The sequence below is a fragment of the Bos taurus genome, chromosome 5, assembly GCF_002263795.3.
Source record: "Bos taurus isolate L1 Dominette 01449 registration number 42190680 breed Hereford chromosome 5, ARS-UCD2.0, whole genome shotgun sequence".
Classification (NCBI taxonomy): domain Eukaryota; kingdom Metazoa; phylum Chordata; class Mammalia; order Artiodactyla; family Bovidae; genus Bos; species Bos taurus.
The window spans coordinates 99,794,885-99,820,723 of NC_037332.1; the positions used below are offsets into that span (position 1 = coordinate 99,794,885).

At 39.4% G+C, this 25,839-nt stretch overlaps 1 protein-coding gene across 4 annotated transcripts; it reads left to right on the forward strand.

Annotated features, from left to right (window-relative positions):
• Window positions 1-8,877: 8,877 nt before the first annotated feature.
• Window positions 8,878-21,699, forward strand: OLR1 (oxidized low density lipoprotein receptor 1). Of its 4 annotated transcripts, none has more exons than XM_005207046.5 (6): window positions 8,878-9,047; window positions 10,856-10,951; window positions 12,459-12,704; window positions 17,883-18,022; window positions 18,343-18,458; window positions 19,064-21,699. In XM_005207046.5, the coding sequence occupies exons 1-6, from the start codon at window positions 8,969-8,971 to the stop codon at window positions 19,206-19,208; spliced, it is 822 nt and encodes a 273-aa protein (XP_005207103.1). In that variant the 5' UTR covers window positions 8,878-8,968; the 3' UTR covers window positions 19,209-21,699.
• Window positions 21,700-25,839: the final 4,140 nt, after the last annotated feature.

Genomic DNA, 25,839 nt, shown 5'->3' on the forward strand with positions numbered 1-25,839 from the left:
GGGCAGGTGGCTGAGCCAGAAGGGAATGATCTCATTACAACCCTACACAATTTTGCGGTTCCATTATGCTCGTGAATCATTAGCTTGTACCCAGGTTGTTAAGGACGTGGTGTGGAACCAATGGAGGGGACTGTACACAGGTCTTTTCACCTATGCTTCAGGGAATTGTTATACAATACCTGTAATAAGTGGGGCTAAGGAATTTTTTATGTCTGGTTCCTTTGATTATTCTCCTTTGGTCCTTGCCTAGGTCAGGTCAGGGTTGCTGTTGCTGTTGTTGTTTAGTTGCTAAGTTGCAACCCCATGGGCTGTAGCCCGCCAGATTCTTCTGTCCATGTGATTTCTCAGGCAAGAATACATGAGCGGTTTGCCCTTTCCTGCTCCAGGGGATCTTCCCCACACAGGGATTGAACCCGCATCTTCTGCATTGGCAGGTGGATTCTTTACTGCTGAACCACTAGGGAAGCATTCAGCAAAACAGAGACTAAGACTATTACTACTCTGAGGCATCTAGGGTGAGCTATGAAGTGTTCAACGGTGGATCTTCAAAAATATATACTATAACAGGAGAAACCAGTTCTATCTTACAACTACTGGAAGCTCCACCAGGAAGACAAAATATAGCGTCTCTATTTTACAAACCAATATTCCAGTTTAAGTATTGAGTGGCAACTTGAGAGGTACTAAAAGTCAGTGATAGGACTAGACTCAAGGAAGTTTAACAAAATAGGAGGATTAAGACTATCATAGAATTACTGGTTTTATATGCCATGTAACACATTACTACAAATTATGTAAGTAGTGATATAAAATGATATACATTTATTATTTCACAATACCTGTGGCTCAGAAATGTGGGCACAGTTTAGTTAGAGTCTCTCCTTAGGGTCTCATGAGGCTGTGCTCAAGGTGTTTTCTGGCTTGCATTTTCACTGAAAGGCTTAACTGGGAAAGGATTCATTTCTAAGCTCCCCTAGGCAGAATTCATGCACATTTGTCTTTTGAGATAGGCACAATACCTTATGTAAACACATATACATGATCACGTACATTACATCACCTTTACTTCATCCCAAGCCACAGATTCCACCCACGTTTAAGAGGAAGAGATGACACAGGAATAATGAGAACCACTTACAGTCTATCAAGTCTGTCCACCTATCTGCCACATAAAGATTGCAGAAATTATCCCCAAGGATCTTTCCAAAACAGGAAAAAGCCAAAAATTCCTCAATGAATCAACGGATAAACAAGACGTGACATACTTATGCAGTGAAATATTATTCAGCCTTAAAAAGGAAGGAAATTCTGACAGTTGCTACAATGTTACTGCTGTTGTGTTCATGCTCTAGTCATGCCTGACTCTGTAACTGCATGGACTGTAACCTGCCAGGTTCCTCTGACCATGGGATCCTCCAGGCAAGAATATTGGAGTGGGTTGCCATTTCCTTCTCCAGGAGATCTTCCTGACTCAAAGATTGAACCCACATCTTTTGCATCTCCTGCACTGCAGGCGAGGTCTTTACCACTGAGTCACCTGGGTATATATGGGTAAAGCCCATATACTAAAACATTGGATGAATCTTAAAGACATTATGCTAAATGAAATAAGACAGATATAAAAGGACAAATATCATAAACTTCCACTTGTATGAGGTTCCTAGAGTAGTCAGATTCATAAAGGCAAAAAATAGGATGGTGGTTTCAGAAACTGGGGGGAAGAAGAAGTGGGGTGTTGTATGAGTCAGGGTTTTCCAGGGAAATGAAACCAATAGAATTTGTTTATATACCTAAAGAGATTTATTATAAGAAATTGACTCATTCAATTATGGAGGCTGCAAGTCTAAATTTGTAGTGTGAGCTGGCAGGGTCTAGACCTAGGCTAGTCAGCGGTGAGTTCCTGTCCAAGTCCAAAGGCTATCTCTTGGAGAATTTTTTTTTTTTTTTCCCTTTTTTGGAGGAAGGCTAGTCCTTTGGTCTATTCAGGCTTTTAACTGATCGGATGAAACCCACTCACATGGAGAGAAATCTGCTTTACTCTACTGATTAAGTGTTAGCTGGTTAGTCGTGTCTGACTCATGGCTACCCCATGGACAGTAGCCCACCAGACTTCTCTGTCCATGGGATTCTCCAGGCAAGAATACTGGTGTGGGTTGAAGAATACTCCTTCTCCAGGAGGTCTTATCAACCCAGGAATCGAACCCGGGTTTCCTGCATGGCAGGCAGATTTTTTCCATCTGAGCCACCAGGGAAGCCCATATTGAAATGGTAATTGAAATGGTAATCTCATCCAAAAACACCCATGCAGAAACACTCAGAAGAATGTTGGACCAAATATCTGGGCAGGCTGTGACCCAGTCATGTTGATGCATAAAATCAACCATCACAGGAGTTATTGTTTAAAGGATACAGTTTCAGTTAGAGAAGATGAGCATGTTATGGAGATGGATAGTGTGAAAGGTTAAGCAGCAATGTGAATGTGTTTAATGCCGTGAAACTGTACACCTAAAAATGGTTAAAATGGTATATAACATTTGTCACAATTTAAAAAAATCACTTATTTCTAATGGGCTTGAATAGCAGAAGGCAAAACATGGCTCTCAACATGGCCGTGCTGAGGAACTAGATCACGTGGAAGACAGTGACTGATCTAGTTTTTCACACTGTCCACATGACGGCACCTCCATGTGAGCTCTGAGTCCCTTCTTCAAGAGACATCAAGAAAAAGTTTGCAGGACTTCTCTGGCAGTCCTGTGGTTAAGACTCTAGGCACCTGTTTGGGGACACTGAGATCCTGCAAGGGGTAGGGTGTGACAAAAAATAAAAACAAATGAAAAGAAAAGGTTTGAGAGTGAATGCAGGTATCCTCTACCAGACAACATGTTTAAAGTCTTGTGTGAAATTGATATTCTCTGTCTTGGTGATATGAAAACTCTCTCACTGAATCCTTTGAGAGAGTTTCATACTGCATTAGAAGGCAATGGTAATCCACTCCAGTACTCTTGCTTGGAAAATCCCACGAATGGAGGAGCCTGGTAGGGTACAGTCCATGGGGTCTTGAAGAATCGGACATGACTGAGCAACTACACTTCCACTTTTCACTTTTATGCATTGGAGAAGGAAATGGCAACCCACTCCAGTATTCTTGCCTGAAGAATCCCAGGGACAGAGGAGCCTGGTGGGCTGCTGTCTCTGGGGTCGCACAGAGTTGTGCATGACTGAAATGACTTAGCAGCAGCAGCAGCAGCATACTGCATTTATAATACCACTCAGAAGAAATCACCTATGTCTTTTATGATCTGATATAACTGAAAGAACAGTGAACTGAGTTTTTGTGTAGCATCAGACAGAAAAAAGATAGTAAACCACTTAATAGAGTTGTGGTGTTGGGGGACGGCTTTAGTTCTACTTTCTCAAAATAATACAATTGAGATAGATTTTCCTTAAATTTCTTTGTAGTTTAAAAATCTAGTTCATGCTGGTGATGTCTTGATAGTTGAGAACCTCATGTGCTAACTGTTAACTGTTTGTAGAATATAACACAATTTACATGGTATGCCTGGTGTAGAAAAGAATGAGATTTCCTTAACAGAAGGCAATAAATCCTTACTTTTCAAGAGTTTATAGTTTAAATGGAGAGCTGGAATAACACCAAAGTAATTGAGAATCAACACAGTGCATGTTAGAACTGGAGATGGAACAATAGACTGGTTCCAAATTGGGAAGGGTGTACGTCAAGGCTGTATATTGTCACCCTGCTTATATAACCTATATGCAGAGTATATCATGAGAAACACTGGACTAGATAAAGCAGAAGCTGGAATCAAGATTGCTGGGAGAAATATCAATAACCTCAAATATGCAGATGATACCACCCTTATGGCAGAAAGTGAAGAAGAACTAAAGAGCCTCTTGATGAAAGTGAAAGAGGAAAGTCAAAAACTCAACATTTAGAAAACTAAGATCAAAAAAATAAAAAAAATAAAAAAATTTAAAAAAAAAAAAAAAAAGAAAACTAAGATCATTGCATCTGGTCCCATCACTTCATGGGAAATAGATGGGGAAACACTGACACTATATTTTGGGGGGCTCCAAAGTCACTGCAGATGGTGACTTCAGCCATGAAACTAAAAGATGCTTGCTCCTTGGAAGGAAAGTTAAGACTAACCTAGACAGCATATTAAAAGCAGAGACATTACTTTGCCAACAAAAGTCCATGTAGTCAAAGCTATGGTTTTTCCAGTAGTCATATGTGGATGTGAGAGTTGTCCTATAAAGAGAACTGAGTGCTGAAGCATTGATGCTTCTGAACTGTGGTGTTAGAGAAGACTCTTGAGAGTCCCTTGGACTGCAAAGAGATTCAACCAGTCCATCCTAAAGGAAATCAGTCCTGAATATTCATTGGAAGGACTGATGTTGAAGTTGAAACTCCAATACTTTGGCCACCTGATAGGAAGAACTGACTCATTTGAAAAGCCCCTGATGCTGGGAAAGACTGAAGGCAGGAGGAAAAGGGGACAACAGAGGATGAGATGGTTGGATGGCATCACCGACTCAACAGACATGAGTTTGAGTAAACTCCAGGAGTTGGTGATGGACAGGGAGGCTTGGCATGCTGCAGTTCATGGGGTCGCAAAGAGTTGGACATGACTGAGCAACTGAACTGAACTGAACTGACAGTGCATGTTAGAATATAGAAAATGAAGGTGGAAAAAGAAATTGACGATGACAGTCCAACCTCTAAATGTTAAGTTGAGAGGATTTATTAAAACAAAAAAGAATTGTTTCTAAAGGAAGTACAGGATTTGTAGAGCTCGGCACCAAGTCCCAGACTGCTTAGGGAGATTCCTGTGAGTGTTGGCCCAAAGGACAATGGATGATTATGCTTTTCTGGGTCTCATAAGTGAAGTGTGGAGGTGAATATCAGAATTCTTAGAGATCTAGCTCAATCTTAGGGCTTCTATAGTTCTTTCTGGTCATGTGATTTTCTTTGGGTATTTTAACTATGTACTCACATGCATCCTTCTGATACACTACTTCCCAGGACAACTCGTAAAGGCTAGGAGGATGGGATATGCTCTAAGAAGCATGTGTCATGTCCCTTCCCTCAACAAAATTACCTATATGTCTCATCTTCTAGTGTATGTGTGCTCAGTCGTGTCTGACTCTTTGGGACCATATGGATGGTAGCTTGCTGGGTTCCTCTGTCCATGGGATATTCCCAGCAAGAATACTGGAATGGGTTGCCATTTCTTCCTCCAGGAAATCCCCTGGATCTTCCCAGCCCAGGACTGAACCCATATCTCCTGTGTCTCCTGCGTCACAGGCAGATTCTTTACTGCTGAGCCATGGGGGAAGCCCATAATGGCTCATCTTAATCCACTAGAATATTGATGGCCTCCAAAATAGCTGTCACTGTGAGAAATGAAAAGGTTTCTACTTCATTGTGGTGTCATTTCAGTATTTATTAATCATCATTAAAATAATTTCCTGAGATTCTATTTATGTGAACAGTTACTGTGGCAAATGCAGTAATGTATTTAATCTTGCTTCCTGGCATTCACAATCAAGGGAGATGGAATGGGTCTTTAGTTAAAAGGAAAGTAACACTGATTTGTTACAAGCTGATTGGAGGAGGACATATCGGCTACATGCTGAGTTTTCCTTTGTGAACTGTTTCACAGAGTAGCACTTTAAGTGATAGACAAACTATTTTCAATTTGGTCTCCGGTACCCTGTACAGAAAAAGGGAGGGCAAAAAACTTAGGGACAGAAATGAAATCCTAATTAAACTATCATATTGGTGAGTTTTCCTAATGGTTTCCTAAATATTTTATTTATTTACTTTTCCCCAATCTTCTTTTATGTAGTCTCTGCTTTTTAAAAAGTATTTATTTATTTGGCTACACCAGGTCTTAGTTGCAGCATGTGGGATCTAGTTCCCTTCCCAGGGATTGAACTCGGGGCCCCTGCCTTAGCAGCACGGAGTCTTAGCCACTGGACCACCAGGGAAGCCTCCCTATGTAGTCCCTTCTTTATATATTTTAAAGCATATATTAGCTATCACACCATTTTTGCCCATAAATAATTCAAAAAATATCTCTCATAGATAAGGATTTTTTTTTTTTTTTAAGCAAGGATAATTGCAAGGAGAGATTTCTTTTCTGGTTAGGAAGTTGTCGGGGGTGGAGGGGGGATAGGTGAGAATTTTATCAGTGAATAAATGGCAACCCACTCCAGTACTCTTATCTGGAAAATCCCATGGACAGAGGAGCCTGGTAGGCTACAGTCCATGGGGTCGCAAAGAGTCGGACATGACTGAGCAACTTCACTTTTCATTCTCATGCACTGGAGAATGTATTCTTGCCTGGAGAATCCCAGGGACAGAGAAGCCTGGTGGGCTGCTGTCTATGGGGTCGCACAGGGTCAGACACGACTGAAGTGACTCAGCAGCAACACATATAGTATCTTTGTTGAGATTCCATAGAAATCTTTGTGACTTAAGGCAAACACATATAAAATGTATTCTTTGATGAAAAATTCAACTCTGTTGAGTGTAAACCTGTATGCAGGTCAGGAAGCAACATTTAGAACTGGACATGGAACAACAGACTGGTTCCAAATAGGAAAAGGAGTACGTCAAGGCTGTATATTGTCACCCTGCTTGTTTAACTTATATGCAGAATACATCATGAGAAACGCTGGGCTGGAGGAAGCACAGGCTGGAATCAAGATTGCCAGGAGAAATATCAATAACCTCAGATATGCAGATGACACCACCCTTATGGCAGAAAGTGAAGAAGAACTAAAGAGCCTCTTGATGAAAGTGAAAGAGGAGAGTGAAAAAGTTGACTTAAAGCTCAACATTCAGAAAACTAGATCATGGCATCCAGTCCCATCACTTCATGGGAAATAGATGGGGAAACAGTGGAAACAGTGGCTGACTTTATTTAGGGAGTTCCAAAATCACTGAGATGGTGATTGCAGCCATGAAATTAAAAGACACTCACTCCTTGGAAGGAAAGTTATGACCAACCTAGACAGCATATTAAAAAGCAGAGATATTACTGTGTCAACAAAGGTCCGTCTAGTCAAGGCTATGGTTTTTCCTGTGGTCACATATGGATGTCAGAGTGGGACTATAAAGAAAGTTGAGCACCGAAGAATTGATGCTTTTGAACTGTGGTGTTGGAGAAGACTCTTGAGAGTCCCTTGGACTGCAAGGAGATCCAACCAGTCCATCCTAAAGGAGATCAATCCTGAGTGTTCACTGGAAGGACTGATGTTGAAACTGAAATTCCAGTACTTTGGCCACCTGATGCAAAGAGCTGACTCATTTGAAAAGACCCTGATGCTGGGAGAGATTGAAGGCAGGAGGAGAAGGGGACGACAGAGGATGAGATGGCTGGATGGCATCACTGACTCGATGGACATGGACTTGGATAAACTCTGGGAGTTGGTGATGGACAGGGAGGCCTGGTGTGCTGCGATTCATGGGGTCACAAAGAGTAGGACACGACTGAGTGACTGAACTGAACTGAGTGTTCAGTTCAGTTCAGTTCAGTTTGTTCTGTCGCTCAGTCGTGTCCGACTCTTCGCGACCCCATGAATCACAGCACTCCAGGCCTCCCTGTCCATCACCAACTCCCAGAGTTCACTCAGACTCAAGTCCATCGAGTCAGTGATGCCATCCAGCCATATCATCCTCTGTCGTCCCCTTCTCCTCCTGCCCCCAATCCCTCCCAGCATCAGAGTCTTTTCCAATGAGTCAACTCTTCGCATGAGGTGGCCAAAGTACTGGAGTTTCAGCTTTAGCATCATTCCTTCCAAAGAAATCCCAGGGCTGATCTCCTTCAGAATGGACTGGTTGGATCTCCTTGCAGTCCAAGGGACTCTCAAGAGTCTTCTCTAACACCACAGTTCAAAAGCACCAATTCTTCGGCGCTCAGCCTTCTTCACAGTCCAACTCTCACATCCATACATGACCACAGGAAAAACCATAACCTTCACTAGACAGACCTTTGTTGGCAAAGTAATGCCTCTGCTTTTGAATATGCTATCTAGGTTAGTCATAACTTTCCTTCCAAGGAGCAAGCATCTTTTAATTTCATGGCTGCAATCACCATCTGCCGTGTCACTACTGCTAATAATAATAGCTATCATTTATTGAGTTGTTACTGTGTTTGAAGTACAAAGCTTAGCACTTTCACTCAGTATCTTATTTGCATCCCTACAGCAACTTTGTCTACATTATCAAGTAGACATTGTAGTATCCCAATTTATAGCCAAAGACATTCCCCTGGATTATAGAACAAGGGAATAGTAAAGGAAAAAAACAAACTAGCTCCATCTGCTGCAAATTTCTCTATACTGCCACTATATGAAATAGCATTCCTAAGTTCTAAGATTACCAAGGTTGTCATGGCTAGAGAGATGAGTCATATGTGATTAACTGCCAAATTCCTAAGCCTATTGCTGACCAAAAATATATCAAAATTAAAAAAGAAAATGTGAGACTTATGAAAGACACCAGTGTAGAGATAGTCTGTTATAGTGAAATAAACATTTATGGATATTGGAATAAAAATCTGGGCTAAATGCACACTCTTCTACAAATTTTGTGGGACTTAGCCTTTTAAATTTCAGTTTTCTTATCTGAAGCATGGGTAAAAATCCACTCCTCTAAGGCTCATGGAAAATACAATTTTCCCTTTCATAAATTACTTGGTGAAATATCCTGAAACACTCTCAGATTCACCACTTTCCCTTCCTGCAATAGACATATCTCAAGAATTTGCGTCAGCCAACTTCCCAATATGAAGCAAAGCTGCTCCTTCCTCCTACCAATGATTGAGTCATTCCACCAGATATCAGTAGCTATTTAAACACTCCAGCAGGAACTCACAAACTTTTACTTTGTAGAAGTCCTCAACAGCTTCACTCTCTCATTCTTGGAATACATTTGAAAATGACTGTTGATGACCCCAAGGGTATGAAAGATCAACTTGATCAGAAGCCAAATGGCAAGACAGCAAAAGGTACTACAGGTGGGTAAATGAATACAAGGACAGAGTTAATTTAGACATGTAAACTAACTAAATATAGGAGTAGAAAACTACAATGCCTGGGTGTGGGAAAGTATTAGAGTTAATAACATTTACTTAAAAGGAAAACAAGTCAGATATAATGGTTATTAAAGAAGATAATGATAAGCCAACTTGGTATGAATGATGATGTAGTAGAGGGTGCTGATAACCAACTCTTATTGATCATTTGCTATAGGCTAGTTTCTATGATATTCATTTTATATGCATTAAAGCTTTACACCTTGAGGTTGGGACTACTATCATATCCCTTTTACAGAGGACTAACTGGTAATCAGGAGGATTAACTAAATTACCCAGTTTTATGTGGCTATTAAGTGGTAGAGTTAAGACTGAGCTATAATATGGGAGGAATATTGACCAGAGGGAAATGTCGACTGAAAGATTTACCCAGATATTTTCTCCTAATGCTAGGATTGAGCAATTATTTGCAAGACACATAATTATCTTCAACTTCCTTTCTACTAATTTGCCAGACATATTGTAGAAGCTTAATCACTCTTGAATCAACCATATTCCTTCCTGTCAAAATTTCTATTTGGTTTGATTCATCTGTAGAGTGCATTTAACACTTGAGAACTCAGTGAAAATAGTAATATTTGATCACTGATTGATTTGAATCATTATACATTCACACTGGAGCTTTTATGATGTGATGGTCCAAGCCATGTAGCTACTCGCAATTGGATTAAAGATCTCTGTTTGGATCTTAACATCTGTGTGATCTTAGGCAACTCACTGAATTGTCAGTTTCCTTATTTGCATATAGAGTTAACATTTTCAGTGCCTTATTTGTTTATCTTACAAGGTGAGGAGTCCAAATCCTTTATTTGAAATGTTTTCTTTCTGAACCGGTAGTATCTGTGCTTTTTTGGTGATGAATAATAAGATATTCATACGCTAGTGAGCTACATGATTTGCTTTTATAATAATAGGGCATTTTTTTCTCGTAACAAGAGTGCTATAGCTGATATGAGTGTAGGACATGATATTAATATGAATCGAGTGAATAGAGTTTCATTTATATTTTTTCTTTGGTCAATAACCCCAGGTCCAAGATGTATTTATTTTTAATGAAATAAAAACTAAATAGCATAGAATTATATGTTAGTTCTTTGAGACTTTCTCAGTTGGTTAACTGACTAAAGACTTTACTTGTTTGATGTCTAGTATTCATTTATTATATGTTACTTATAACGGTGGTTATGTGTGTAGGGAGTGTGGGTGTGTGTGCACACATATGCATACATACACATGGTCTATACTGAAAATATCAGACTCTCTGCCTTGTGGTGGAAGTTGATCCAACCAAGCTGCACTGAGAGTTTCTTGAGACAAAGTATATGCTTTAGAATCAGATACTTGGAGAATTCCCAGGTGATCCAGTGGTTAGGATTCCATGCTTCCAATGTCATGGGCATGACTTTGGTCCCTGGGCAGGGAAGTTTAGAGTGGCAAGGCCAAAAAGAAAAAAGAAAAAAAAAAATGAACTTAACTAGAATCAGATCCTTGGAGTCAAATATCTGATATTGAATCCCAGCTCCTAAATTTCATCAGTTGTGTGACCACGGGTAAATTACTTAAAGTTTTTAACTGCTCATATTTTTTGCCTGTAAATGTGGATAGTGAATTATTTGCAGAGTCATTGGAAAGACTAGAAGTAAGTAATGCAAAGTGCCAGGTACAGGCTGGATCCAAAGAATTGTTTGACCACTTACCTCCATCATTTTTGTCTTTCTGAATCACTCTAGGTTTTGTTTCCTCTTGGAGGTGGTACCCTGCTGCTGTGACTCTAGGGGTCCTTTGTCTGGGATTACTGGTGACTGTTATATTGTTGATACTGCAATGTAAGTGCTGAAGCAGGAAAGAAGGGAGAAAAAAAAATGAGGGCTTATAAACAGGGTTTATTAGTTGGTTTCATAGTAACTATAAGCCACCTTGATTTAGATACATTTGAGGCAGACTGTTTTTAGGAGTGAATGGGAAGATGAATGAGTTTATTGTGTTCTTCCCTCAAATAGATTGAGGCATGGATGAAGATTACGGATATTAGGTTTTTGTTTGATTTTGTTTCCGGAACTTCATGGATAGAGTCCATTTAAATCCCAGAATAATGAGGAAGGAAATAATTTGAAGTTACTAACCCATAAGACCACCGGAGGGACCCATAAAAAGACACTTCATTTAGTTCACATTGAGTTTTAATACAAATGATTAAATACCAATTTAAAGTTAACTCAGAAACACAGTCTTCATAAATACAATATTTAAAATAAAACAGTCTTTGGATTTACAATATGGCCATTTAGGAAAGAGGGGATGTCAAAGGAAAAGAAATGAAAAGGTGAAAGTGACCAAGAAGGGAAAAAAATGGCGATGATCATACATCTAATCCACCTATATATTTAGGTTATAGCTTTGAGCTATTTTGGCTCTCTAGAATCCTAGAATCCAATTTATGAACGCCTTTGAAGTGCTAATTTGTTCCTCAATGGTGTTTAAGGTCAAAAATCACTTATTTTTTCAATCTATAAACACTTTGTACCTATAAATCCTTTCCTAATGATGTGGGAGAAGAGCCCTTGACTCAGTGGTGGTCATTGGAAGAGTCTTCCTTTGAGGTTCTGATCACTTTTTAACAGGGTCAAGTATGGGTTTCAAGCCAAAGGGTCTACTTCGTACTGAACCATAAAACTTATAGAATCGAGACACTGGACCCTTAACATTTGTTGCCTGCTTGATTTCACAACCTTCCTTTCATCTCCACTCTTTCTAAAGACAAAAAAAAAAAAAAAAACAAGCTAAAATTGAAAAATTGTTTTCATATTCTTGCGAAAGCAGCTTAAAATAGTCCCATGGGAGAGTTTCTCAAAAACAGGGTGAGTGTCACAGTTTTTATGTAAAATCAGGAAGTGTGGAAGGTGGGGAGAGGGCAATTAAGACACAGAATTAATACACAGTAGAGTAAATCATTAATGACAAGTGCTACTAATAGTCACTGAGTATGATTGGTGTCTGCCTATTTTATATTATCTACATTTTACTTATGCCACTGATGAATGATTTAACTTGTGATTTCTTTTAACTTGTGTGTAACTCTCAGTAACAAGTAAATTCCTGTTTGTTTGTTTTTTATCACAAGTATCTGAGACATTTTTCAACATTAATATATATATATATGTATGTATATTGCAGAAATATAAAATAACTTCCAAATCCATAATTTGAGTAAAGTTGGGTTGATTTGTTGTCAAAACAGATGGCTTGATTCTGCTCTTTGATTTCTTCAAAATCCAGTGGAGGAATTTTTTTATTGGGAATTGGAATTGGAATCTAAATTTATTTCTAATTTAGTATCCCAGGTCTCTGATCTCATAAAGAAACAGCAAGCAAATATTACTCACCAGGAAGATATCCTGGAGGGACAGATTTTAGCCCAGCGCCGATCAGAAAAATCTGCCCAGGAGTCACAGAAGGAACTCAAAGAAATGATAGAAACCCTTGCCCACAAGCTGGATGAGAAATCCAAGAAACTAATGGAACTTCACCGCCAGAACCTGAATCTCCAAGAAGTTCTGAAAGAGGCAGCAAACTATTCAGGTATGAGGGAGAGAGGGGTCCAGAGAGACAATAGAAGTTTATCTGTAAATCTTAACCTTTCTTTTGAAATGTCCCAAGGACAATATTGGTGTATAGATGTCTGTATCATTTTTCATTCATCAGGTTCTACATTAGAGGTCCTCTATTTTTGTCATCCTAGCTCTGGAGAGTGAAGTTGCTCAGTCGTGTCTGACTTTTTGTGATCCCATGGACTGTAGCCCACCAGGCTCCTCCGTCCATGGAATTTTTCAGGCAAGAATACCAGAAAAGGAAAGTTGCCATTTCCTTCTCCAGGGGATCTTCCAGACCCAGGAATCGAACCTAGGTCTCCTGCACTGCAGGCAGATGCTTTACCCTCTGAGCCACCAAGGAAGCCCCTATTCCATGTCATCCTCACTCTATCACATGTCAAATTCTTGAGATTATCTGATTCAATCAACCACACTTTCTGGTGGGTTTAAGATTTCCTTCCTCACAAGAGTTTTCTCTTTCTTTTTAAGACTTTAGTTTTGAGATTTTCTGGCAGAATCCTCCCACTTCTTTGTACAGATTCTCATCTTTTTCCATTCCAATGTATCATAATCACTGATTTCTTTTCCCAAGTGGTCTCCTTTGTCCTGAGGATTCCCACCTCTTCATTAGCTTTATTCTATGGGACTGTTTCTTAAAGTATACAACTACATCAACATAAATTGAGTCAATAGAGGTGAGCTGGCTTTTAAGTGTTAAGTAGATACTTCAAATCAGACAAAAATGTGAGGGACACAGGAAGTCAGTGCATATGAGAAAAACTGATTGATCTCAGTCAACGAAGTGAACTCAGAATCTAGGAGGTGGTAGAAATAGTAGCATCTGTAACCAGGAGAGGATAATGCGAACTCTGATAATATTACAGAAGTGATCCATATGTACTATTCCGTTTTTCAACAGTGTATAATTAAATCAGGTATGTGTTTTATTCATGGGGAGCATTAGAAAGTGTGAAATGTAGTCACTTTTGGTAATACCTTGCTTTCTTGGTGGGGTGCCTGAGAATCTTATTCTGGACACTAGCACCTAACTGCCACTAATAAACAGATTTCTCCAGCTTCTTGCTTATATCGCTCATGGCCTCAACCATGTAATTTTGTTGACTAAAGATTACATAGTAAGAGTTTACAGATACCCATGCATTTATTTTATAGATCAAAAAGTTGAAACCCAGGTAAGTTTAATGATAAGTAGGTTCGTATAAACTTTTGCAGTTTACAAATACCTTCAGTACGTATGTGCTCAGTTATGCCCGACTCTGTGACTCCTTGGGCTGTAACCCACCAGGGTCCTCTGTCCATGGATTTCTCTGGGCAAAAACACTGGAGTGGGTAGCCATTTCCTACTCCAGGAGATCTTCTCAACCCAGGAATTAAACCCACGTCTCCTGCATTGGCAGGCAGATACTTTACCACTGAGCTACCTGGGAGGCCCTCAGTATGTACAGTTCAGTTCAGTTCAGTGGCTCAGTAGTGTCCGACTCTTTGCGAACCCATGAATCACAGCACTCCAGGCCTCCCTGTCCATCACCAACTCCCCGAGTCCACCCAAACCCATGTCCATCGAGTCAGTGACGCCATCCAGCTATCTCATCCTCTGTCGTCCCCTTCTCCTCCTGCCCTCAATCCTTCCCAGCATTAGGGTCTTTTCCAATGAGTCAACTTTTCACATGAGATGGCCAAAGTATTGGAGTTTAAGCTTCAACATCAATCCTTCCAGTGAACACACAGGACTGATCTCCTTTATGATGGACTGGTTGGATCTCCTTGCAGTCTAAGGGACTCTCAAGAGTCTTCTCTAACACCACAGTTCAAAAGCATCAATTCATCGGCACAGCTTTCTTCACAGTCCAACTCTCACATCCATACATGACCACCGGAAAAACCATAGCCTTGACTAAAAGCACCTTTCTTGGCAAAAGTCTCTGCTTTTTAATATCCTGTCTAGGTTGGTCATAACTTCCCTTCCAAGGAGTGTCTTTTAATTTCATGGCTGCAGTCACCATCTCAGTGATTTTGGAGCCCAAAAAAAATAGTCTGACACTGTTTCCACTGTTTCCCCATCTATTTCCTGTGAAGTGATGGGACCAGATGCCATGATCTTAGTTTTCTGAATGTTAAGCTTTAAGCCAACTTTTTTACTCTCCTCTTTCACTTTCATCAAGAGGCTTTTTAGTTCCTCTTCACTTTCTGCCATAAGGGTGGTGTCGTCTGCATATCTGAGATTATTGATATTTCTTCTGGCAATCTTGATTCCAGCTTGTGCTTCTTCCAGCCAGGGTTATTTAAATTTCCAAAATAAGCAGAAATTTTTAGACAAGCTGATTTTTTAAAGCAAGTGTCAATTAATCTCTTTAAGGAAAGAACAGCTGAGGAAATAAAACCATCTCAAATAAGGCTTAAAGGAAGGATCCTAATATATCAAGGACAGGGATGTTTATATAAGCAGACATAGCTACATATCAAAAATAGTTTATTTCACAGGTGGGGCCATAAACTAGTCTTGTTTTTATCAGTCGTATGGGAGTAAAACTATGTCAGGACTGTTCAGAACCATCTTCTAGAGGTGCCAAGTTTAGACAACTAATCAAAAATACTAGATGTTGTGTCTTCTGCTGGCAGACATGCCTTTCATCAAGCAGCTTTGAGAAGATTCTCAAAAGCAGCAATAAAATACTATGCAGAAAAATATGCCAGTTTTCCCAAGTTTGAGATAAGTTTTATCTTTCTTACTGACAAGTCTGTGATTCTCCATAAAAGTATGAAGAGGGTAGATGCTGGGGAATTTGCATATGTAGTTTGCTTGAGGTCAGCCAGCTAGAAAGATGCAGTGCCTTCCAAGTAACAGATATTTTAGCACTGAAATTAGCGGTGGTTCTCAACTTTTAGTGTACGTAATTGTCACCCAAGTAGTTTGTTAAAAGTGGCAAGTTCCAGATTTACCTCAAAACACTGTGTCAACATGTCTTGATGGGCACCAAGAAGTATTTCCTCAATTCATTCAAACTCAGGAGCTTGAGAGGTAATGTGATATAATGGGGGCTTCCCAAGTGGCTCAGTGTGTAAATAATCCGCCTGCAATGTAGTAGTAGCTGGAGCCACAGTTCAATCCCTGGGTTGGGAAGATCCCCTGGAAGAGGATATGGCAACCCACTCCAGTATTCCTGCCTGGAGAATCCCATGGACAGAGGAGCCTGGAGGGTCACAAAGCGTCAGACACTACTGAAGTGACTGAGCACACACACACATGGGATATACTGATAAAACACACAGATGCTGGATTTAGACTGCCTAAGTTCAAATTCTCATTTTCTCTTCCAAATGAAGAAAATGAATGAACTTATACATACTGTTGTTATGAGGATTAAATGAGCTAATACATAAAATTATTGCCAACCATTAATGGCACCTAGCAGTTTTTGGGTTTGTTAAATAAAAAATGATTAAAGAAATACAGGTGGTTTGAATACATTATGAGATTCATCTTTTTCACTTTTTCATGACTTGGAAAACCTACCTAGACTTTTCTTTTAGTTCAAGAAAGCCAATATTCTCTTTCCTTCAACATAGTAAGACAGGACTATGCAAATTGAGAAGAATCTTGCATTCTTTGCTTTCAGCCTGGTGTTCTGTATGTCCTCTTTCATTCACTTTCTCCTTTTGTAGTTCACTGCCTTCTATTTTGACCTCTCTGATAAAGCCTGTTCTTACAAAATTATCTCATGATTTTATGCCATAAAGTGAAATTGAAATGTTGCCTTTCTCGAGGATTTGATTTTTATATTTTTGGTCACAGAGTAGCACAAAGGGCTTTGTTCCCTAGTAGAGAGGTTTCAAGTATTACTAACACACAGGAGAGATGGTGATGATGGTAATGAAGAAAGGAAGAAAGGGGAAGGATGAGAGGGAGAAAAAGGTGAGGTGAAGTGAGAGGAAGAGGGAGCAGAAGAGAAGGAATCGGGGAGTGTTTAAAATATCTGTAAACACATAGACAGGTTTCCCTGGTGGCCCAGACAGGAAAGAGTCTGCTTGCAATGCAGGATACCTGGGTTCAATCCCTGGGTCGGGAAGTTCCCCTGGAGAAGGACATGGCAGCCCACTCTAGTATTTTTGCTTAAGAAATCCCATGGACAGACGAGCCTGGCAAGCTACAGCCCACGCGGTCACAAAGAGTCAGACATGACTGAGCAACTAACACACACAGACACACAGACACCATCACGTTTTTGCCTGTTGCCTAAGCCCTGAGGTTTTTGGACTTCCTGGGAATTTTGCTGCTGAAAACTCTCTACCTACTGAAATCTTGTTGAAATGGAGATGCCCACTTTGCCTCCATATACTGTTCTCCCTAAAGCAGCTCTGTCCAAAAGAAAATACAGGGTATACCACATATGGAATGTTAAAGCTTCTATTATTCTATAAAATATTACAGAAAAAACTTGAACAAACTTTTTGGCCACCCCAATAGGAGCCACATGAAAAATTAAAGAGATGAAATTAATTTTAGTGACGTATTTTATTTCATCCAATATACTTGAAATATTATTGCAACACTAATCAGTATAAATATTATTCATGCATTATTTTACATTCTTTTTTTCATACTAAGTTTTCAAAATTAGGTATATTTTATACATACTGCAAATCTCACTGCAGATGAGCCATGACTCAAGTACTCAAAAGCCTCACAGGGCTACCTATTCAGAAGTAAGAGTTACAGGATCTAAGCCTAAATTTGTTATTCAAAGAGATGAAGTTTTAAAATATATAAGCACATCTTTTAGTTACAGAATAGCTACTAAATATTCATCCCCTAACTCTCATTTCCATAGTTCCAAACATAATTTTTAAAAAAATAGATCAGTTTCTAATATTACATCCCAGCTCAAGCCTTGCTTTTTAATAGCCTTGCTTTTTAATTTAGTTTTCTAAAATCAGAATGCATTTCTTTTTCTCCAAAAAAAAAAAAAAAATGGAGAAATAAAGACTCTAGGCTATTTAGAGATTTGCAGAGTCTGGGTGTAATTCTGACTAAGAAGAGATGGTATGCATGTGGGAGTCCTGAGAGGTGAACTGAGTTAAGAATTGTAGAAATATTAATATCTTTTCTCAGGCATAACTCACTGATTAGATATACTATATTTCCTAGGTCCTTGTCCCCAAGACTGGCTCTGGCATGAAGAAAACTGTTACCAATTTTCCTCTGGCTCTTTTAATTGGGAAAAAAGCCAGGAGAACTGCTTGTCTTTGGATGCCCACTTGCTGAAGATTAATAGCACAGATGAACTGGTGAGTGTTCAACAGATGTATGGGATGTGTGTCGGGCTGGAATATTGGGTCATAGGTAAGTAGATCTTGTTTAGACCCTCAGTAGAGGAGTGCTTGCTTAAGAATCAGAACATGTACATGATTTCTAGCCTTGTGTGGCCACTGGATATGTGCATGACCTTGGATGGACAGGTTACTAAGCATTTCTAGGCTCCACTAGACATCGCTGTAAAGCCATGGAGAAGATGTCAAAGTTCTTTTTGAGTTCTTTAGTTTTGTGACTCTAATCTAAAAAGTCCACATCCACTCATTCATCGACACAGAAATGTTACTCCCCACAGGAATTCATCCAGCAAACAATTGCCCATTCCAGTTTCCCCTTCTGGATGGGGTTGTCAATGAGGAAACCCAATTACTCGTGGCTTTGGGAAGATGGTACTCCTTTGACGCCCCACTTGTAAGTTTGATGCTCTTTTTTAGTTTTGTTTATTTATTTATTTCTATCTTTGACTGCACCGGGTCTTTTTTGCTTTGTGTAGGCTTTCCCTAGTTGTCACGCGCATGGGCTGCTCCCTCATATGATGTGTGGGCTTCTCACTGCAGTGGCTTCTCTTATTGCCAGGCATGGGTTCTAGCGGATGGGCTTCAGTAGTTGTGGCTCTTGGGCTGTAGAGCACAGGCTCAGTAGCTGTGGCATATGGGCTTAGTTCCTCCAAGGCATATGGGATCTTGCCAGACCAGGGATCGAACACATGTCTCCTGCATTGGCAGGCAGATTCTTATCCACTGAACAACCAGGGAAGTCCGTAAGTTTCTTATTCTTCACTGAACCTACTAGTGAAGTTACTGCTGCATTCCATGCAGTGTCCTACTCTTGCTGGAAAAAAGCCTGGGGAATTTCTGAATCTCTCTCTCCAACTCTCTCACACAAGGACCTGCCCATTTACCCATTCAGATCTTCTCTTACCTTTTCCTGCTCACATTTATTAATGACTTGAAGCTTTAAGACAAGGTGGCAGTAAATCTAATTTTTCTGTTTTTTTTTTTTCTCCCTGCCTGCAGGTTTAGAATTCAGGGAGCTGTTTCCCGTATGTATCCTTCAGGGACCTGTGCATATATTCAAAGGGGAACTGTTTTTGCTGAAAACTGCATTTTAACTGCATTCAGTATATGTCAAAAGAAGGCGAATCTATTGAGAGCACAGTGAATTTGAAGGATCTGGAGGAAAAGAAGGAAACCTTTGAATTCTCTTCTGGAATTTAAGCTATACTTCATCACTTAGATGTAAACCATTAGAGCCCAGGGAAATGCCTGCTACTGGTTGAGTGCAGAACTCCTTAGCAGAGACTGGCCCAGCTGCCTGGCACCTTGATAGCAAAAGTTGCAATTCCCTCTGTATATTTTTCCCTAACTTGTTCCAAGTCCTCCCCTGCAGGACTTCAGAGAAGTCAATTTTTCTGTTTCCATTGTTTCTAAGAACTTGTTGCCTAACTCAAGGTCACAGCATTTTTCTCACTTTTGTCCTATGCTTTCTTCTAGGCATTGTAGAGTTTTAGATTTTACATGGAAATCTAGAACTTATTTTAGATTAATTTCTAAGTGATATATGGATGTATGGAAGTTTTCTGTTTGTTTTTTGCTTGTGAGTATTCAATTGTTTTTGCAACATTTGCTGAAAAGACTATTCTTCCTTCACTACATTGCCTTTGCACTGTTGTCAACAATTATCCATACATGCCTGGCTCTATTTCTGGATTTTCTATTCCTTTCCATTTATTTATTTATTATTCTTGGCTTACAACATCACCATGATATTTTGAATTCTATGGTTCTTTAATATATCTTGGAATCACATGGTAGTAGTTATTCATTGTTGTTCTTTTTTAGAGTTGTTTGGTTAATCTATGCTTTTGTATTTCTGTCTTAAATTGGCTTGTCCATTTCTAAAAAAACTTGAAATTTTGAATTGCACTGAATCCATACATAAATTTAGGGAAAATTGAATTCTTAAAAATACTGATTTGTTCAACTCATGAAAAAGGTGTATTGCTCTATTTAGGTATTCCTTATTTTCTTTAAGCAATGCTTTTTAATGTTCTTTGTGTAGATATTGTTAGATTATCATCATGTATTTCACATTATTTATGCTACTGTAGATAGTATTGTTATCATTTGTTGTTCTTATTTTCAAAGTCTTCTGCTAGTATGTAGAATTATAATAAAGTTTGATATTAATATTATACCCTGAAACCTTGATAAACTCACTTATTTCTTCTGGTAAGTTTTTTCTGTGTGTATTTCATTGGATTTTCTATATATATAATCATGTTATCTGAAAAAAAAAATACTTTTTTTTTTTTCCTTTCTGGATGTTTTATTTTTCTTTCCCTTGCCTGATTTCATGGACTAGAATCTCTAGTCAAATATTGAATAAGAATGGTGAGAGTACATATCTTTATTTTGTTCTTGATTTTGGAATAAGTCATTCAATGTTATACTATTAAATATGGTGCTGTGTATTTTCCACAAATGAAATTAACCAGTTTGAGGAATTTTCCTTTTATTCCTATAATACTGAGAGGTTTTATTAGGAATGGGTATTGATTTGTCTTGAGAAGAAAATGGCAACCTACTCTAGAATTCTTGCCTGGAGAATTCCATGGACAGAGAAGCCTGGTGGGGATTCCTATCCAAGGAATCACAAAGAGTTGGACATGACTGAGAGACTAACACATTGATTTGTCTAATATTTTTCCTACATCTATTGACAACGATTATATAGTTTTATTTTTTTTCTAACAAGGTAAATTACACTGTATAATTAGAGAAGGCTAAGCCATCTTTGGATTCTTGGGATTAAAATTATTCTTGGGGTTAAAATTATCACTTTAATATATCACCAAATTTAAATTCACTAAAGTTTGGTTTAGGATTTCTGCAACTATGTTTATGAAGGATACTGATATGTAATTTTTTTTCGTGTAAAGGCTTCGTCAGGTTTAGGTTTCAGAGAAGTACTTCTTCATGTCAATTTTTGGAAAGATTTTACGTAAAATTGGTACTATTTGTTTATTTAGTGTTTGAAGCAATTTACCATTAAAGTCATCTGGGCAAAAATTTTTCTTTGTTTTATAAGGTTTTTAACTACTTACAGTTAAACAGTCTGTTTATTTAATAGGTGCAATGCTATTCGAATTATTTATTCTTGAATGAGCTTTGGTGGCTCTGTCTTTCAAGGAATTTGTCCATTTCATCTTTCTATTTTTTTTTTTTTCTGTTTTTGGCCTAACATTTTTCTTTATATTTTCTTATATTTTAATATTTCTAGAGTCGGTAGTGATGCTACCTCTCTCATTCCTGACATTGTTTACTTGTGCCTCCCCCCACCTTAAAAAAAAAAAAAAATCAGTTTGGCTGTATAATGTTTGTTTTGAAATCTATTTGAATGAAATGAATACAGGCAGTTCTGTTTTTCTATGATTAATGTAAACCTTGTGCATCTTTTTCCATTCTTTGACTTTTTAATTTATTTTTGGTTGCACTGGATTGTCACTGCTGCATGTGGGCTTTCACTAGCTGCAGCAAGCAGAGGCTACTCCTCTGTGCGGTGCCTGGGCTTCTCATTGCAGAGACGTCTCTTACTGCGCAACATAAGCTTTAGTGGTTGCAGCATATGGGCTCAGTAGTTGTGGCACGTGGGCTTAGCTGGGCATATGGGTCTTCCTGGACCAGGGATCCAATCTGTGTCCCCTGCATTGGCAGGCAGATTCTGATCCACTCTACCACCAGAAAAGTCCCTATTCTTTTACTTTTAATCATTTTTTGTCTTTGTACTTTGAGTGTGTTTCTTTCAGGTGACAGACAGTTGAGTCTTGCTATTTTATATACTTTGACAATTTCTGCCTGTGTTTGTGTGTTTAAACCATTATATTTATTGTGACATTGGTGCAGTTAGATTTGTCTCTCATCTTGATATCATCTTCACTTTTTTCAACTCATCTTTGTTGCCTTTCTCGCTTGCCTTGTCTACTTTGATGTTAATTAAATATTGCTCCAGAAATAATGAAGGGATGGAGCCAAAGCAAAAACAACACCTAGTTGTGGATGTGACTGGTGATAGAAGCAAGGTCCGATGCTGTAAAGAGCAATATTGCATAGGAACCTGGAATGTTAGGTCCATGAATCAAGGCAAATTGGAAGTAGTCAAACAGGAGATGGCAAGAGTGAATGTCAACATTCTAGGAATCAGTGAACTAAAATGGACTGGAATGGGTGAATTTGACTCAGATGGCCATTATATCTACTACTGTGGGTGAGAATCCCTTAGAAGAAATGGAGTAGCCATCATAGTCAACAAAAGGATCCAAAATGCAGTACTTGGATGCAATCTCAAAAATGACAGAATGATCTCTGTTTGTTTCCAAGGCAAACCATTCAATATTACGGTAGTCCAAGTCTATGCCCTGACCAGTAACGCTGAAGAAGCTGAAGCTGAAAGGTTCTATGAAGACCTAGAAGACCTTTTAAAACTAACACCCAAAAAAGATGTCCTTTTCATTATAGGGGACTGGAATGCAAAAGTAGGAAGTCAAGAAACACCTGGAGTAACAGGCAAATTTGGCCTTGGAGTACAGAATGAAACAGGGCAAAGGCTAACAGCATTTTGCCAAGAGAACACACTGGTCATAGCAAACACCCTCTTCCAACAACACAAGAGAAGGCTCTACACGTGGACATCACCAGATGGCCAACACCGAAATCAGATTGATTATATTCTTTGCAGCCAAAGATGGAGAAGCTCTATACAGTCAACAAAAAAAAGACCGGGAGCTGACTGTGGCTCAGATCATGAGCTCCTTATTGCCAAATTCAGACTTAAATTGAAGAAAGTGTGGGAAACTACTACACCATTCAGGTATGACCTAAATCAAATTCTTTATGATTATACAGTGGAAGTGAGAAATAGATTTAAGGGACTAGATCTGATAGACAGAGTCCCTGATGAATTATGGATGGAGGTTCATGACATTGTACAGGAGACAGGGATCAAGACCATCTCCAAGAAAAAAAAATGCAAAAAAGCAAAATGGCTATCTAAGGAGGCCTTACAAATAGCTGTGAAAAGAAGAGAAGCCAAAAGCAAAGGAGAAAAGGAAAGATATAAGCATCTGAATGCAGAATTCCAAAGAATAGCAAGGAGAGATCAGAAAGCCTTCTTCAGTGATCAGTGCAAAGAAATAGAGGAAAATAATAGAATGGGAAAGACTAGAGATCTCTTTAAGAAAATTAGAGATACCAAGGGAACATTTCATGCAAAGATGAGCTCAGTGAAGGACAGAAATGGTATCAGATAAGATCAGATCAGTCAATCAGTCGTGTCCGATTCTTTGCGACCCCATGAATCGCAGCACGCCAGGCCTCGATGTCCATCACCAACTCCCGGAGTTCACTCAGACTCACACCCATCAAGTCAGTGAGGCCATCCAGCCATCTCATCCTCTGTCGTCCCCTTCTCCTCCTGCACCCAACCCCTCCCAGCATCAGAGTCTTTTCCAATGAGTCAACTCTTCGCATGAGGTGGCCAAAGTACTGCAGTTTCAGCTTTAGCATCATTCCTTCCAAAGAACACCCAGGACTGATCTCCTTCCGAATGGACTGGTTGGATCTCCTTGCAGTCCAAGGGACTCTCAAGAGTCTTCTTCAACACCACAGTTCAAGATGTCTAGCCTTGACTAGACAAACCTTTGTTTGCAAAGTAATGCTTTTGAATAAGCTATCTAGGTTGGTCATAACTTTCCTTCCAAGGAGTAAGCATCTTTTAATTTCATGGCTGCAGTCACCATCTGCAGTGATTTTGGAACCCCCAAAATAAAGTCAGCCACTGTTTCCACTGTTTCCCCATCTATTTCCCATGAGGTGATGGGACCAGATGCCACGATCTTTGTAACGTTTTTGCTCTCCACTTTCACTTTCATCAAGAGGCTTTTGAGTTCCTCTTCACTTTCTGCCATAAGGGTGGTGTCATCTGCATATCTGAGGTTATTGATATTTCTCCTAGCAATCTTGATTCCAGCTTGTGTTTCCTCTAGTCCAGCGTTTCTCATGATGTACTCTGCATAGAAGTTAAATAAGCAGGGTGACAATATACAGCCTTAACGTACTCCTTTTCCTATTTGGAGCCAGTCTGTTGTTCCATGTCCAGTTCTAACTGTTGCTTCCTGATCTGCATACAAATTTCTCAAGAGGCGGAGCAGGTGGTCTGGTATTCCCATCTCTTTCAGAATTTTCTACAGTTTATTGTGATCCACACAGTAAATGGCTTTGGCATAGTCAATAAAGCAGAAATAGATGTTTTTCTGGAACTCTCTTGCTTTTTCCATGATCCAGAGGATGTTGGCAATTTGATCTCTCGTTCCTCTGCCTTTTCTAAAACCAGCTTGAACATCAGGAAGTTCACGGTTCACATATTGCTGAAGCCTGGTTTGGAGAATTTTGAGCATTACTTTACTAGCGTGTGAAAGGGAAGTCTCTCAGTCGTGTCCAACTCTTTGTGACCCGATGGGCTGTAGCCTACCTACCAGGCTCCTTTGTCCATGGCATTTTCCAGGCAAGAGTACTGGAGTAGATTGGCATTTCCTTCTCCAGGGGATCTTCTGGACCCAGGGATCGAACCCGGGTCTCTCGCATTGCAGGCAGATGCTTTACCATCTGAGCCACCAGGGAGATGAGTGCAATTGTGCAGTAATTTGAGCAATCTTTGGCATTGCCTTTCTTTGGGATTGGAATGAAAACTGACATTTTCCAGTCCTGTGGCCACTGCTGAGTTTTCCAAATTTGCTGGCATATTGAGTGCAGCATTTTCACAGCATCATCTTTCAGGATTTGGAATAGCTCAACTGGAATTCCATCATCTCCACTAGCTTTGTTCATAGTGATGCTTTCTAAGGCCCACTTGACTTCACGTTCCAGGATGTCTGGCTCTAGGTCAGTGATCACACCATCACGATTATCTGGGTCGTGAAGATCTTTTTTGGACAGTTCTTCTGTGTATTCTTGCCATCTCTTCTTAATATCTTCTGCCTCTATTAGACCTAACAAAAGCAGAAGATATTAAAAAGAGGTGGCAAGAATACACAGAACTGTACAAAAAAGATCTTCACGACCCAGATAATCATGATGCTGTGATTAGTCACCTAGAGCCAGACAGCCTGGAATGCGAAGTCAAGTGGGCCTTAGGAAGCATCACTAAGAACAAAGCTAGTGGAGATGATGGAATTCCAGCTGAGCTATTTCAAATCCTAAAAGATGATGCTGTGAAAGTGCTGCAGTAATTATGTTAGCAAATTTGGAAAACTCTTCAGTGGCCACAGGACTGGAAAGGGTCAGTTTTCATTTCAATCCCAAAGAAAGGCAATGCCAAAGAATGCTCAAACTACTGCACAATTGCATTCATCTCACATGCTAGCAAAGTACTGCTCCAATTCTCCAAGCCAGGTTTCAGCAATATGTGAACTGTGAACTTCCAAATGTTCAAGCTGGTTTTAGAAAAGGAAGAGGAACCAGAGATCAAATTGCCACCATCCACTGGATCATCAGAAAAGTGAGAAAGTTCCAGAAAAACATCTATTTCTGCTTTATTGACTATGCCAAGGCCTTTGACTGTGTAGATCACAATAAACTGTAGAAAATTCTGAAAGAGATGGGAATAACAGAGCACCTAACCTGCCTCTTGAGAAATCTATATGCAGGTCAGGAAGCAACAGTTAGAACTGGACATGGAACAACAGACTGATTCCAAATAGGAAAAGGAGTATGACAAGGCTGTATATTGTCACCCT